This window comes from Diorhabda carinulata, chromosome 6 (assembly GCF_026250575.1).
Source record: "Diorhabda carinulata isolate Delta chromosome 6, icDioCari1.1, whole genome shotgun sequence".
Classification (NCBI taxonomy): domain Eukaryota; kingdom Metazoa; phylum Arthropoda; class Insecta; order Coleoptera; family Chrysomelidae; genus Diorhabda; species Diorhabda carinulata.
The window spans coordinates 24,291,355-24,307,829 of record NC_079465.1 but is presented as its reverse complement, the minus strand read 5'-3'; the positions used below and the strand labels follow the sequence as shown (position 1 = coordinate 24,307,829).

Genomic DNA, 16,475 nt, shown 5'->3' with positions numbered 1-16,475 from the left:
ATCGTCTCAAAATTAAAGTGGCGCAGTCGATAGAATTAACGGAAAATAAAAAATTGAATATTCGTATAAATTATCGCCCTAAATCCTGACAAAACTATTGGGTAGCTCCTTAATCTCCTGATTTTTTGTTTTGCTTAACACACTGTCTTCACTACACTACACCAACACTCACAATTACACTGTCTGGTGTGCGTTTCGTTAACCAAATTATTTTCTTTAGAGGTTGCTCAATTTTCTCGCGTTTTGATACTTTATTTTCAATAATAAAATCATAGTTTTTTTTAAATTTTCTTTCTATCACGCCTACTCTTTCTACCAGGTTAGGTTAGGTTATGTCTTTCAATGTAACTGTCTTTTATTACTAAATTTTTCTCTTTTCTCCTAATTTTATTATTTCAATTATATATTCAATATTTTTTTATCACTTCTTATCGACCGGACTAACAAAATAATTTACAACAACAATTTCATCAAGTTTTTAGGTAATAAAATAATTTACAACATTTTTTAATCCAACCTCGTATCGTAGTCGATGTTTATAATATTTCCTACATTTCCTTTTCTTCCTCCTTTCATATTTCACATTTTTTGATATTTTTTATTGACCGGTCTAATGAAATAATTTTTAATAATAATTTTATCGATTTTTTTTGTTTAATTCAGTAATTTACAGTATTTTTTGATCGCAATCCGTATATAATAGTTAATGGATTTAATTTTTCGTAAATCTTCACTTTCCTATCCCATTCTACATTCCTCGATAATTTTTTTTTATTGACCGGTCTAATGGAATAACTAATTTTCTTTCGTGTTGACACTGCATTACAAGAAGCGTGAAGCGTGCTTAAATCCTACCTAGCATTAAAATATTTCTGATACGAGTTCTGAAAGCAAAAGTGATATTGAAATACGTTATTTTACATAATGATATACAATTTTTTTTCCTCGTTCATCATTCCAAACCGGTTAACATACCTCGTAGTCGATTTACACAGAGTCGATAGTGTGCGAATCCGGTGGGCCGACGTACACCTAAATGAAGTCCTGTTACGCAAACGTGGGCCGGCCAGAAAGCAGCAGCGCGAAAACAATCGGAAATATCAGCTGCTCGTAGGCGATTAACGGATCTTTTTTTCCTACTATTTATTCATTCTTCCTTCACTAAAATTCATATATGGTGTACGTTAAATTGTGTAAGTTAAATTGTGATTAGTGACGTTGACAGGCACGTTTTTTTGTGCTAGCTACAGGTTAGTTCTGTTTATATTTCGATGGCGGATCATTTTGGGTGTTAGTTTGTGCGTATCAGGGATTTTATCTATGTTTGCAAAATGATTATACAAGGTGCTTACGATAAGTAAATGATTACGGGTTGTTATCATTGTTTATAGGGTATAGTAAAAAAGTTTTATTTACGTAACAATAATGATGAATTGAAGGTGAAATGGAAATTATTTGTTATTATATTCGGATAATTAGCATATTTAGACCTTCGACAGTAGATTTCAATTCTTAAATAATGACGCCAAACAAAATAATTCGCAATTTATTGTTAATGAAATGTTGTGTTTATTTAACAATATCGACGACCTGTTTCAAGTAATTGCTAATTATTATACGATATAGTGGGTGTTTAAAAAATTGGAATTAATTTGTACGAGGACAATCAAGATTTAGAAATGCAAAAAAAATTATACAGAGTTTTTGATATATTTGAAATCGGAAAATGTGTAGATACGAGATGGATAGGCAACGAAGGAATCCGTGGAACCGAAAAAATTTCCTCTCAAGTACATGGAAATCGCATTTAACTAATCTAACCTAACTTTTTTACCCTTAGAAGTGGGGTGGAAGCTTATGCCATAAATTCTCGGTGGTATATGCAGTGTGGGATTCTTACCTCACAAAACCACCCTCTTCGTGAAGTTTATCCCTTACTGCACCTTAACTTACCTCTCTAATTCACGATCTTCCTTCTCTTTTCGTTTCACGATTGTCGTAACTAATTTTTCCACAGATTTTTCGTATTATCCTGTCTATCCTGCTTATTCTTGTGGGTCCCATTTGGTGCTCGGGATCGTTTGGGTGTTTGTAAACTATACGTAGAGTATTAACTAACTCAACTTTGTTTAAATCGATTCCTACTTAGTGAGACAAATTTCCTTGAACGAATATTTTGAAAAACATTAAATCCATATCCAATATTTGTTTTTATTTATCTATTTCAATATTTAAGTAACAACCCTCGTAGTCTTTAGAACCTGTTGTTTCTCTCGATTTACGCGCATGAACTTGCTCAAAAATTTTTGTCCTATTTTGGATTTTGTAACTAAAAAAATGATTTTTTTTCTGTAACAAACTCATAAGATTGTACGTTACGTATTACATGTTACCAATTCATAGTTTATTACTTCCTAGTTAGTATTCCCGAGGTGCTTCTCTGAGTAATTACAATTCTTCATAATCGCGACCACACAGTGCCTGTGCCTTAAACGACAATTTGTTAGAACAATTAAGGCGTGCTAATTGCTTAAAAGCTCCTAATTTAATTACAAACAATTTTTATTACATCCGTTATTTTTTCATAATTCACCGTCACGTGAATTGTACGAGTGCGTGTGAAAATTTTTTCACGGATTTATCTGAGCTGATAGAAGTTTGAATTGGTTATAATCTGAGTAAACCTGATAATATATTTTGTCCATGACACTACGTCTTCTGTTCTTCGTCCAAATCACGTAGTTTCCTTCTAAAGGAAGCTAATTTAATTATACTTCATCTCAACTTGTCAAAAAGGACAAGATATTCGCAAAAATTATGTTTTGTTATCTCTTTGATTTGCTCGCGGAATCGCAGATAAATCTTTTGGATTGTTTTGGTTCTGGGGTAAGATAGATTGCTTGGTATACTATTTGATTTCGTACAACATCTTCATTTGGTCCAACTCATGTAAATCAAGTGCTTGTTTCGGTCTGTAATGTTACTGGGTTTTGAGGTTATGTTACTCATTGCAGTGGATCTCCAGATACGGGGAAATCGATAGACCTGATGCGGATAATCTTAGTTTCCTCTTCCAGCTTCGATTGTTTTACGATGAATCCTTTTAGTCGCAGTTTTGGTAACTCGTATATCTTTCACGTTAATATATTTTTCTTTTCAGGAATAAGATTTAGCGAAATTTATTAGATAATTCAGGATTAGGATGTTCTATTTTCGAAAAATTGTGTTTGGGTCTCGATTTTCCCGGACTATTAAGTCATCTAAAGTATGGCGGTTAGGTTATAATATTCCTCATTTTTATCCTGCGGAAATTCGATATTATAATTATCCTAATATAACATAACCTTTAAACCGATCCTGAATTTACTTCATACTTGTTTTGAAAATAAAACTCCACTCAATGTTCAAATATAGATTTAATCAAGTGAAGTGCCACTTATTGTCCTTTTCGTCCTGAATATCAACCTGATTGAGGGAAATTAATTAAATTGACTTTGTCCTTCGCATGTAAATGGAGGTTTATATATGAGATAAAAAACTATGGACGTCAAATAAAGTGCTTTCAAGGTTTCATAAGTTGTCTTTAAAATCAAATTTTATTAACAAAAATATGGGAAAATAATCGAAAAGATATATAGAGAAGACTTATATGCATCTTTCTTATTTTCTTTCTAATTCAGTTTCGAGGATAACCTTCTCCAATTTCTTTCCAGCTATCATCTTCTTAAGCTCTAAGAACAGAGCCCATTCTTACATTTTCGCTGTTGTTTCAATGATTTATTTCGTGGTGCAAAAGTCTTCTTGAATTACTTCATCAAATGAGGCCGTTTTTCCGCCATTTCCCTCTTGAAACGCTCTGACTCAATAAGTCGTGTAACTAAGTAAGAAAAACGCATTTTTTGCCAAAAGGACTTCTTCAGTTTCAGCAATTGCTTCGTCATTTGAACTGAATTTCTTACCGGTGATATCAGCGAATAGCTAGTAGTCACTGAGGGCCAGATTTGGACTATAAGGTGGATAAGGAAGTTTATTTCGTTCGATTTAACCATCGACTTGTGAATCGGTGTATTGTCTTGTATTTTGTTTTGGAGATAGTCGATGAACGATATTCCATACGCATCTCAAGCTTCCAAGACTATTTGGAAGCTTCGGACGTGGTTCACCGGCTGCAGTACACTCATGATCGTTTTGATTCCGGAGTAAAGTTACGGATCCAAGTTTCATTCATTTTCACATATCGGCGAAAAAAATCTGATTTACTTTCAAACTCTGCTCAGAATCATGAATTTAACGGCCTTTTTGGAGCGTACACTCAATGATTGTTCTCAATACTTGTTTTGCCTCGTTTAAAGTTAGGTTAGGTCATGACAAAATCCAATATGTCGCCTTTAAGTTGTATTATATAAATCCATGCTATATTCCTCGAATCCCGATTTCTAATTATCTAAAAGTCCTAATAAACACAATTGGAAAAGAATTGGAAGGTTTCGAGAGATATATTCCACGAATCTAAAGATAAAACTTACACCTCAGGATCCGGACACGTGGAATTTCGTACCCAAAAAAAAACAAAGATTAGACTTCGAAACTAATGTCCACGAAGAAAATAATAAAAGACATCGACATAAAAACCAAATCTGATTAATAGTGAAGATTTGTTTACGTGGCAAATTTCGAATCTGTATACGTACTTTCAAAATTGTACGTTGTACAGTGACATTTAATTTTTTTTTACACGAAAATTATGTGACAATCAATGAACATCCACATTATTCGCCTGATTTAACCACGTGTCTTTAATCTAGAGAAAACTTTACGTTCGGGGACGAAGGATGAAGTAGATGAAGCAATTGTTGGATTTTTCGAGAGTTTTTGAGAAGCAAAACTCTATTTTATATATTTGTTCACCCTATATAACGGAATTGAGCATCTTCGAACGATTAGCATAATCTCATGTATTATCTAATTATTCAGTATCTACCCACTCGCGATGTATGCGTGGAAGTATTAAAAAAATATAACACTACCTAAACAACTTAATTACCATTAATCTAATCGTTTCGTCTTATCTTTGATGATGCGCGATCAGTACGGAACGACGTGAAAAATTCGAAATGTCCATTCAAGTGTAACTTTCGCGTACTATATTGTCAGTTTTCTAAAAATATACGAATAGGATACAAAATAACAAACCGTCAGTTCGAGGGAAAATTTCAATCAACGCACGCACGATGTTTATCAATTTAGTACGCGTACGTGTGTAATGAGCGTTTTGTTTTTCTTTTGTAAATAGTGTATATTAGTTATGTGACTTTGTACTGTAACGCCATGGAGTGGAACGGAAGGTATGAGGGCCTCAGGATGAGGAGAAAAAGACTACCACCGCCTCTAAAACTCATCGGTAATTTTTCTTTCCATAAAATTATCAAAATATATTTATTTTTCCATTATCTCAAAAGATTTCACATTATTCAGTTTTATGATAATACGAGGGCTGCTATATGAATGTGTCAAATCTGACATTGACATTGACATTGACAAGTACACGTTCAACTTGGTCAAAAAATGGAATATGACGCTTCGACTCCTCGACTCTCACACAGCTGTCAAAACATCGAATTGATGGATCATGCGCCGTACAGTCATTGTTTGACATCTTCTTTTTCCCGTGGATCAAAAAAGAATACCGTCAAGTCAAGATGAAGTGATTGATGCGTCCAAATGACACGTTTTGGAAATTCCTCAATCGGAATTGGAAAAAAATACCTCGACAATTCATGTTTGTTTCATGTTTTATTGTATATTTGTCTCATCTCAAAACGGTACAAAGGATTATTAGTCACTTCCATGAAGACACGCGTACACGTATAATGAATAAATTATCTTCATTTTATACTGATATTAGTGGATAAAAACATGTTAAAATCATCATCTACTATTAAATTCATTTATTTATTGGTGTAAAAAATGATGTACTAGAGATGTAAAGCGAAAAAATAAGTTTAGAACACAGATGCAATGAATAATTAACATTCCGAACGTGTATTATCAATGATTACCTCATTCAGTTTTGTTTAATACAAGTTATGACGCAGTAATTTAAAAACTAACAAAATGAAATATAAATTTTTGAAGTGCAATTGAAATTAGGTTGATAGAACTTGTAATAATACAAAAAAAAATCGAAATTTTTATGTATTAATTGTTTAAATTAATCGAAATACTATATTAACAAGTTTTTCAGTAATTTACGACTGAATCTATTTTAAAATCATGTGTTGATATTTGATTTTAGAAATACAAAACTTGGCAACGTTTAATATTTATTTGTAAAAACACAACATTAATCTATGTTGATTTCATAAATTATTTTCAAGTATCTGACCATCAATTTCCAACTTCAAGTTCAAATAATTTCATTTTCTAAAAATTTTTTCATAAATTTATATAAAAACGAGATTTTTCATCTTAAATAATTAATTAATTAATCAAACGTATATTAGGATGATTAGTCACTCCTCAATAAGCATCCTAGAGTCTTCGTCTAATTAATTTGTGGCAATTTAATGACGTAAACGTGTTTGATGCAGTTTTTCTTTTAAATGTGTCAATACTTAATTGATAATTGTTATAAATTGAAAATGAACAAAATAATTTAGTAATTAGTGGATTTAAACGAAAACAACGTATAGTCTGATTTATTTAAACTGTTAATAAAACTTAAGTAAACATCAGATCTTGATCTGTACAACCCCATCGTACATACACCACTCGAAACATCGGATCCAAAATTAATTACAGTAAAATGTGAACGAGAATTGGATCCGCGTAGACCACGTAAATATCGACCGAATGGAAACATCTAAAGGATTTCCTTGGAATGATGTTTGTTTCAATTCCAATGACCCTTCAGTGTGTGCGAACGAGATTTCTCAATTAATCAAGGCAACAATAATTCTGGTTTTGTTTGTTGTCTCGAGAAATACCCACAAACAGACCATAGGTGCTTGCGAGGAACGATATCAAAATAAATCGAAGTCTTTCTGGTCTGTAACGAAAGCCAAGTGTTGGTTCATCGATACCAGAAATAGAATTTCAACACCGAGATGTGGGAAAAAACTTCTCAAAAGCTTGGAAATCAATATAGCCACCGACCTCTATGGAATACCATCAACCCTATTGAAGAAATTCACAGTTGAAATAACAAGTCAGCTATGCTATCATTTGAAAAAGATTTCTTCCATGCAGATTGGGGTACAACTCATACAAAAAAAACGGCTCCCAACAACTACCAGCTATTGACAAGGTCACGTAGAAAGTCGTTAACAACCAAATTTGGACATTTCGAAGGCTTCTGACAGGGTCTGGCATGCTTAAATTAAGATCGTGAGGTTTATCGTCCTCACTTATCGACTGGCTTAGTAGCTTCTTCAAAGACCTATCCATCCAGGTCGGTCACACCACAGAAACGTTTGAGGTCATTGCTACTTGATGAAAAAAATACTATACAAGCTTCAAAAGTGTTATAAAGTCTTTGTTCCATCGAAAAGAACCACTTGGTTTGTACGTGGTCAGAGCATCAGAAGGCAGTGTATTGAACATTTGACCATGAGAAAGCCTTTACCCACAGTCGATCAAAAACAACAACGTTGTGATGATTCAAAGCAGTGTTTGGTCATGTTTGCACTTATTTTTGCGTCGATATGTGATAATGGATGAAACATGGATCAATTACAAACAAAACGATCATCATCTCAGTGGATTGCAGCTAGGATTCGATATCTTAACAAAAAATACTAAAACGATGCGATATGATGGTACTACAACAAAATAACGTGGTGGGGATGATACTGTAGTTTATCGAACTAAAAATTTATCGGCGCTGGTGACGTCAGCAAGCGATTGGTGTGTTACAAAAAGAAGTGAGGGGGGTAAATTGCAAGATTCATGCCACTTGTTTAAAAATTTAAAACCAACATCGTTTCTAGACATTTTTACACAAATTCATACATCTGAAGAAACTATACGAAATAATATATTTACAAGGTGAATATGGAAAAAGTATAGTAAATTTTCGATAATTGATTTCATCTTTGTCCAAGTTCACAAGGTCATGTAATTGTAACACTATTTACATGATTATAATGTTCACAATAAGAAATTTGATATAAAAACATTAAGATAAACGTCGTAAATCATCTTAAATTATCTAAATTAAATTCTCTTATCGTTCATAAATTTTTATCCTTCGTACAGAAACCGCAAAGCGCTTCGTAACTAACCAGTTTTGGCGATACAAAAATTCAGATCCTCCGAAATTTATTCGCAAATTTCGCGCCGGCGATGGCGGTTTAAATAAATTATACACTATTACACTAAATGCGGTTTTAAAATAAACTTAGTGCGTTAGTTAAGTGTTTAGTTATGTGTGTTTGGGGGTTGTTCGAATATACTGTTTGTCGTTACAATTATGGATTTTGATAATAAGAAACTGAGTATTCCGCCACCTCTAATCATTATAGGTTGGTCGATAATTAAATTTATGATATTAGATTGTAACAAATATTAATTAACATTCCTACATATTCTAATTACCGATTTCAGTTTTGATATTTGGGTTGTTTTGATTCATTTCTTTGTATAAGATGATTTTTATGAGAAAAACCAGGTATTACTCACTTGTTGTAACTTAAGTAGACATGGAAAGTAGAGGTTAAATGTTAGATTTCTTGAATTGGAATTTTTTTACCTTTGGAATCTATCAAAGTTATTCATATCGTAAAACTGGGAGATTAATTATATGCATTATAACGATTTAACCTTGGAATTTTATTTTTAATTAATTTTTGATTATGTAATTCCAATGTCGAAATATATAGGGTTTAGTAAGATTATTTTGGCGGGAAAATTAGTTACGGTGTGAATAAGTATGTGGGTCAACCAAATTTTTGATAAATTTCAATATTCAAGATATTTCGTTATCTTCAAAAACAAAATTTTATTTTTAAGTGATAACGAATGATACAATACAACATTTTGAGGTTTTGAGGTAAAAGAAAACAGGACCGGCTCTAAATTGATTTCTAAATATATTTAGATCGTAAATTTGATTATTATATTTATAAAAAATATATTCAAATCTTTTTGATATACAAACAAAAGAAAAAAACCAAGAAAAACGCTATACAATTTTACTTTACGGAAAATTGATGAGCTTTTGCCATAAATTTTAAAAAATATATCTTTAAGTATTTGAAAATCGCCGATAATCATTTTTAAATTGGTTTTTAAGTTATATTAGATTATATAATTACGCATAATACGGGGACTGTTTATTTTTCAATCTGGTGAAGGAATGCTGCAGATGTTTAGTATGCGTGGTAAGCGATTGCGCATCTTCCCAGCTCAAATTCTTTGTCAACAGGTTTCTTGTAGACAAAAGAAAAATAAATCGAGTGTCACCCTGTAGCTCCTACTCGATTATTTAGCAACTTAATCAAGCTGTTGAAGAAATTCGAAGGTTCACCAAGTGAATTATTATTGGAAGTTTCAAGTTTCCATCGTTACAGAACAGTTTGCGCTCGCTAGGTCCTAACGACTGACAACCACAAAACTCATCGAATATGTGCAGCTTTTGTATGATTTTGGGGATCAAAAAGGTGTGTTAATTGTGGAGTTTATGCAACCTGGAACAACAATATTCATATGGTGAAACCGTGCGATGTCTATTGAAAACAAACGAAGAGGGATGGAATTGTTCTGATCAAGGATAATGTCATTGTCATTGTCGAACACCAAGTGGTTTTCATATTTTCCCTGAACTGCAGCAGTAGTTCGAAGGGGGGCGCTTCCAAACTGACGTAGAGCACAAAGCATAGTAGGTTCAGGTGTTATTTCAATTTAAATGCGATGTTTTTGTGTGAAAGCACGACTATAATTCATACATTTCTATTTTGTTTTGCATTTCAATGGTGGATTAGATAGGGAAATGTGAATTGAGTTTCCTATTTCTCTTCTATATCGGATGAATTTATTTTTGTATGCGAAATTAGTTCAGTTGTTTAATCCCGAGTCGGTAATGGCTATTGACGATCCTGTTTCGGATACAAAATTTTAACATTGCGACAATACGTGATATCAATATAAAGCAGGTATATGTGTGAAGGTGTACCCATCATTCAGCGCTTTATGACATTTGATTTGTGAATGTACGCGCGTGTTTTGTTACCTTCGATAAAAATTCATTTCTTGCTTTCCAGTGCGTGCTGACTGCTATTTAAAGTGCGATATGGATTCCGACCAAAAAGAAAAAATCCCTTTGATAATAGGTAAACCTAAATATTTATAATAATCGACTTTTCATCACTTACTTTAATAAAAATTACTTCAACAATTATACTATCTGAAGCGCGTTTCAATAACCAAGAAATCATCTTCAGATACCTAATTTTAAATTCGCGCGTTTTTTAAATTGTGACAAAGATTTCATTAGATAAAAATTAAAACTAGGAGGTTGAACAACAACTAAACAAGTTTTGGAGACCACAGAAATGGAAATTCTCGGGAAAAACACTACTAGACCGAAGCGAGGACATCAAATAGTCATTTGGACGATTGGGTATCACAGCGTAAGAATCTGGGGATTGAGTGACGATAGACTAGTGAAGATGGCAAAGGATTAAACAATAAAGAAGTTGTGGGGACGTTGAAAAACTAGATAGGAGGATAAGTGGTCAGAGCAAGTGAGATGGTGGGTTGTCTTCAGAACGTTTACGGTGTAACAAGCAACAAAGACAAACAACAAAGGCAGCAAGTCGCAAAGGACGTCTGCAACAGGAACATCAAAATAAAACAAGTTTTGGAGACCACAGAAATGGAAATTCTCCGGAAAAACACTAGCAGACTGAAGCGAGGACATCAAATAGTCATTTGGACGATTGGGTATCACAGCGTAAGAATCTGGGGATTGAGTGACGATAGACTAGTGAAGATGGCAAAGGATTAAACCATAAAGAAGTTGTGGGGACGTTGAAAAACAAAATAAGAGAATAAGTGGTCAGAGCAAAAGAGGTTGTCTTCAGAACGTTTACGGTGAAATAAGCAACAAAGACAGCAAGTCGCAAAGGACGTCTGCATCAGGAACATCAAAGCGAAACAAGTTTTGGAGACCACAGAAATGGAAATTCCCCGAAAAAACACTACCAGACCGAAAGGGAAGCGAGTACATCAGATGCTAATGTGAATAAATGATTAATCCTAGACTCAGGATGAGAAAAGATCGAAGTTGTTGGTATAGTGATAGTAGTTGACAAATATAGTGATGGAAAGTGCGCCATATGATTTAAAAATCCGTGGTGTAGTTCAGCAATGCAAGAGAATAAACTTTTGTAATTAACGAGGAGAAAACAAAACCGAAATAAAGCCCGCAGTTGAATAACAAAAATAGTATTTTCGAAATAAAACAATATCAGTCTATCGTCGCTATTATTTCAGAATATCAGCAGCATATGGGATAATCGTTCAATAAGATAACTTTGTTGATACAGATAATTCAAGTCGTAGATAAATTACTATCTACAGGGTTATCTATAACTTTTGTAACACGGAAAATTAATAGATTAACGATTGTTAATTCATAATTAAATATAGCGTCAAATAGTCTGCTATCGACTAAAATATTAGATAACGATCAATCTCGGAATACCTTTAAAAAATTACGGAAATATCTGACTCGTATTTAGGAATAACCTAGAATAACCGAGAAGATCGCTTGTACTATGAACCTATATCGAAACGCCTCGTCGCGATCCGCGATCAAAATTTGTTTAGAAGAGATTCACCACGTAGTTAAGGAGGCCTACGATGATGCTGACATGGTTTATGAGTTCTGAGAAGGTAGGGAAAGAGTGGAAGACAATGACTGCTCCAGATCGTGATAGAAAACTTAACCACGAGGAAAGTGTGTGCGATGTTGTCCGAGAAGCAAAAAGAATGAGCTCGAGACATCTCGTGTTTCCGAGAAAAGTATACTGAACCGAGATTCAGTCTCGTAGATGAAAAGTTGTAGCAGTTCATACACTATATCTTATTAATTAAATTGTTTTACGTATTTCCTGTTAATTGGAATTGAACGGATCATTTCAGATTCGACTATATCGGATTTCTATGGAAACAATAACAACTGATTAAATAGATAAGTTGTGCTGTTTAATGTGATGAAAATCGATATGGTAATTTATTTTAGTTGCTATCCACTTCCATTAGATATATTAAATGTTGATTAAATAATGCCACGTTCGATTTTTGCCATAATGGTAAACCTATTAACTAGTTTTGCATGATCAATTGATATTTTATCATGAAAATTCGATTGTAATCAGTCGACAGAAAGCGTATAAGGCGGAATGAGAGAAATTTTATCAAAAAATAGTCAATTAACGGTTTATCTGAATTTAATTTGTTAAAAAATAGCTTATGTGGGATTAATTTCATCTTAAAATGTCTTTTTGGAGTTTAATTAATAAAAATGGCTTGTAGAGTTTAATTAGGTTAATAAATGGAGTTTACAGGTTTAGTTTAGACAAAAAATACTTTTTCTGAGTAGATCTAATTGAAAAATGACTTTAATTTGATAAGAAAATTTATTCAATGAAAAAAATGGCTTTTCTCAGCTAATGTGCTCTGAAAATGGCTTTACCGAGGTTAACTTAGGTTAAATAATGATTTTTTTTGAGGTTGATTTAATCCGAAAATGATTTCTGGGTTTAATTTGTTCAGAAAATGGCCTCTACGAAATGAATTCACTGAGAAAATGATGTTCTGAGTTCAATTTGAGCAAAAAATTGATTTTTTTTCAGTTTCATTCAATGCTAAAATAACTTTTCCCAGCTAATGTGATCTAAGAATGGTTTTACTGAGTTATATTCCATTTCGAAATGATTTTTCTGAAGTTAACTTAATCAAAGAATGTTTTTTTTTTAAGATTGATTTAATCTGAAAAACACTTCTGGGTTTAATTTGAAAAAAAGTGGATTTTTTGATGTTGATTTAATGCCAAAATGACTTTTCTCAGCTAACGTGATCTGAAAATGGCTTTACTGAGTTAAATTCAATCTTGAAAAGACTTTCCTGAGGTTAACTTGATTGAATAATTATTTTTTTGAGGTTAATTTAATGCCAAAATGACTTTTCCCAGGTAACGTGATCTGAAAATGGCTTTACTGAGTTAAATTCAATCTTGAAAAGACTTTCCTGAGGTTAACTTGATTGAATAATGATTTTTTTGAGGTTAATTTAATGCCAAAATGACTTTTTTCAGCTAACGTGATCTGAAAATGGCTTTACTGGGTTAAATCCAATCTTGAAAAGACTTTCCTGAGGTTAACTTGATTGAATAATGATTTTTTTGATGTTGATTTAATGCCAAAATGACTTTTCCCAGCTAACGTGATCTGAAAATGGCTTTACTGGGTTAAATTCAATCTTGAAAAGACTTTCCTGAGGTTAACTTGATTGAATAATGATTTTTTTGATGTTGATTTAATGCCAAAATGACTTTTCTCAGCTAACGTGATCTGAAAATGGCTTTACTGGGTTAAATTCAATCTTGAAAAGACTTTCCTGAGGTTAACTTGATTGAATAATTATTTTTTTGAGGTTAATTTAATGCCAAAATGACTTTTCCCAGCTAACGTGATCTGAAAATGGCTTTACTGGGTTAAATTCAATCTTGAAAAGACTTTCCTGAGGTTAACTTGATTGAATAATTATTTTTTTGAGGTTAGTTTAATGCCAAAATGACTTTTCCCAGCTAACGTGATCTGAAAATGGCTTTACTGAGTTAAATTCAATCTTAAAATGACTTTCCTGAGGTTAACTTGATTGAATAATGATTTTTTTGATGTTGATTTAATGCCAAAATGACTTTTCCCAGCTAACGTGATCTGAAAATGGCTTTACTGGGTTAAATTCAATCTTGAAAAGACTTTCCTGAGGTTAACTTGATTGAATAATGATTTTTTTGATGTTGATTTAATGCCAAAATGACTTTTCTCAGCTAACGTGATCTGAAAATGGCTTTACTGGGTTAAATTCAATCTTGAAAAGACTTTCCTGAGGTTAACTTGATTGAATAATTATTTTTTTGAGGTTAATTTAATGCCAAAATGACTTTTCCCAGCTAACGTGATCTGAAAATGGCTTTACTGAGTTAAATTCAATCTTAAAATGACTTTCCTGAGGTTAACTTGATTGAATAATGATTTTTTTGATGTTGATTTAATGCCAAAATGACTTTTCCCAGCTAACGTGATCTGAAAATGGCTTTACTGGGTTAAATTCAATCTTGAAAAGACTTTCCTGAGGTTAACTTGATTGAATAATGATTTTTTTGATGTTGATTTAATGCCAAAATGACTTTTCTCAGCTAACGTGATCTGAAAATGGCTTTACTGGGTTAAATTCAATCTTGAAAAGACTTTCCTGAGGTTAACTTGATTGAATAATTATTTTTTTGAGGTTAATTTAATGCCAAAATGACTTTTCTCAGCTAACGTGATCTGAAAATGGCTTTACTGAGTTAAATTCAATCTTGAAAAGACTTTCCTGAGGTTAACTTGATTGAATAATGATTTTTTTGAGGTTAATTTAATGCCAAAATGACTTTTTTCAGCTAACGTGATCTGAAAATGGCTTTACTGGGTTAAATCCAATCTTGAAAAGACTTTCCTGAGGTTAACTTGATTGAATAATGATTTTTTTGATGTTGATTTAATGCCAAAATGACTTTTCTCAGCTAACGTGATCTGAAAATGGCTTTACTGGGTTAAATTCAATCTTGAAAAGACTTTCCTGAGGTTAACTTGATTGAATAATGATTTTTTTGATGTTGATTTAATGCCAAAATGACTTTTCCCAGCTAACGTGATCTGAAAATGGCTTTACTGGGTTAAATTCAATCTTGAAAAGACTTTCCTGAGGTTAACTTGATTGAATAATGATTTTTTTGATGTTGATTTAATGCCAAAATGACTTTTCTCAGCTAACGTGATCTGAAAATGGCTTTACTGGGTTAAATTCAATCTTGAAAAGACTTTCCTGAGGTTAACTTGATTGAATAATTATTTTTTTGAGGTTAATTTAATGCCAAAATGACTTTTCCCAGCTAACGTGATCTGAAAATGGCTTTACTGGGTTAAATTCAATCTTGAAAAGACTTTCCTGAGGTTAACTTGATTGAATAATTATTTTTTTGAGGTTAATTTAATGCCAAAATGACTTTTCCCAGCTAACGTGATCTGAAAATGGCTTTACTGAGTTAAATTCAATCTTGAAAAGACTTTCCTGAGGTTAACTTGATTGAATAATTATTTTTTTGAGGTTAATTTAATGCCAAAATGACTTTTTTCAGCTAACGTGATCTGAAAATGGCTTTACTGAGTTAAATTCAATCTTGAAAAGACTTTCCTGAGGTTAACTTGATTGAATAATGATTTTTTTGAGGTTAATTTAATGCTAAAATGACTTTTCTCAGCTAACGTGATCTGAAAATGGCTTTACTGAGTTAAATTCAATCTTGAAAAGACTTTCCTGAGGTTAACTTGATTGAATAATGATTTTTTTGAGGTTAATTTAATGCCAAAATGACTTTTTTCAGCTAACGTGATCTGAAAATGACTTTACTGAGTTAAATTCAATCTTGAAAAGACTTTCCTGAGGTTAACTTGATTGAATAATGATTTTTTTGAGGTTAATTTAATGCCAAAATGACTTTTTTCAGCTAACGTGATCTGAAAATGGCTTTACTGAGTTAAATTCAATCTTGAAAAGACTTTCCTGAGGTTAACTTGATTGAATAATGATTTTTTTGAGGTTAATTTAATGCCAAAATGACTTTTCTCAGCTAACGTGATCTGAAAATGGCTTTACTGAGTTAAATTCAATCTTGAAAAGACTTTCCTGAGGTTAACTTGATTGAATAATTATTTTTTTGAGGTTAATTTAATGCCAAAATGACTTTTCTCAGCTAACGTGATCTGAAAATGGCTTTACTGAGTTAAATTCAATCTTGAAAAGACTTTCCTGAGGTTAACTTGATTGAATAATGATTTTTTTGAGGTTAATTTAATGCTAAAATGACTTTTCTCAGCTAACGTGATCTGAAAATGGCTTTACTGAGTTAAATTCAATCTTGAAAAGACTTTCCTGAGGTTAACTTGATTGAATAATGATTTTTTTGAGGTTAATTTAATGCCAAAATGACTTTTCTCAGCTAACGTGATATGAAAATGACTTTACTGAGTTGAATTCAATATGGAAATGACTCCTGAGGTTAACTTAATCGAATAATAGTTTTTTTGAGTTTAATTTGACCAGAAATGGAGATTTTTTGAGTATAATTCGATGTAAAAATGAGTTTTCTCAATTAATGTGAACTCTGAAAATGGTTTCTCTGAAATTTATTTAATCTGAAAATG

General features: G+C 32.3%; 1 protein-coding gene across 6 annotated transcripts in view; it reads left to right on the top strand.

Annotated features, from left to right (window-relative positions):
• The first annotated feature begins 5,129 nt into the window (after positions 1 to 5,129).
• The window catches only part of LOC130896065 (dual 3',5'-cyclic-AMP and -GMP phosphodiesterase 11), a 101,994-nt gene continuing 90,648 nt past the window's right edge, over positions 5,130 to 16,475 (top strand). For 2 of the 6 annotated variants that reach the window (XM_057803861.1, XM_057803857.1), the window contains exon 1: positions 5,130 to 5,401. In XM_057803861.1, the coding sequence (XP_057659844.1) occupies positions 5,329 to 5,401 (73 nt within the window). In that variant the 5' untranslated portion in view covers positions 5,130 to 5,328. Of the gene's footprint in view, positions 5,402 to 8,226; positions 8,523 to 10,259; positions 10,329 to 16,475 lie in introns of those variants that run through there. The other 4 variants (XM_057803856.1, XM_057803855.1, XM_057803862.1 and 1 more) reach the window with 4 other exon arrangements.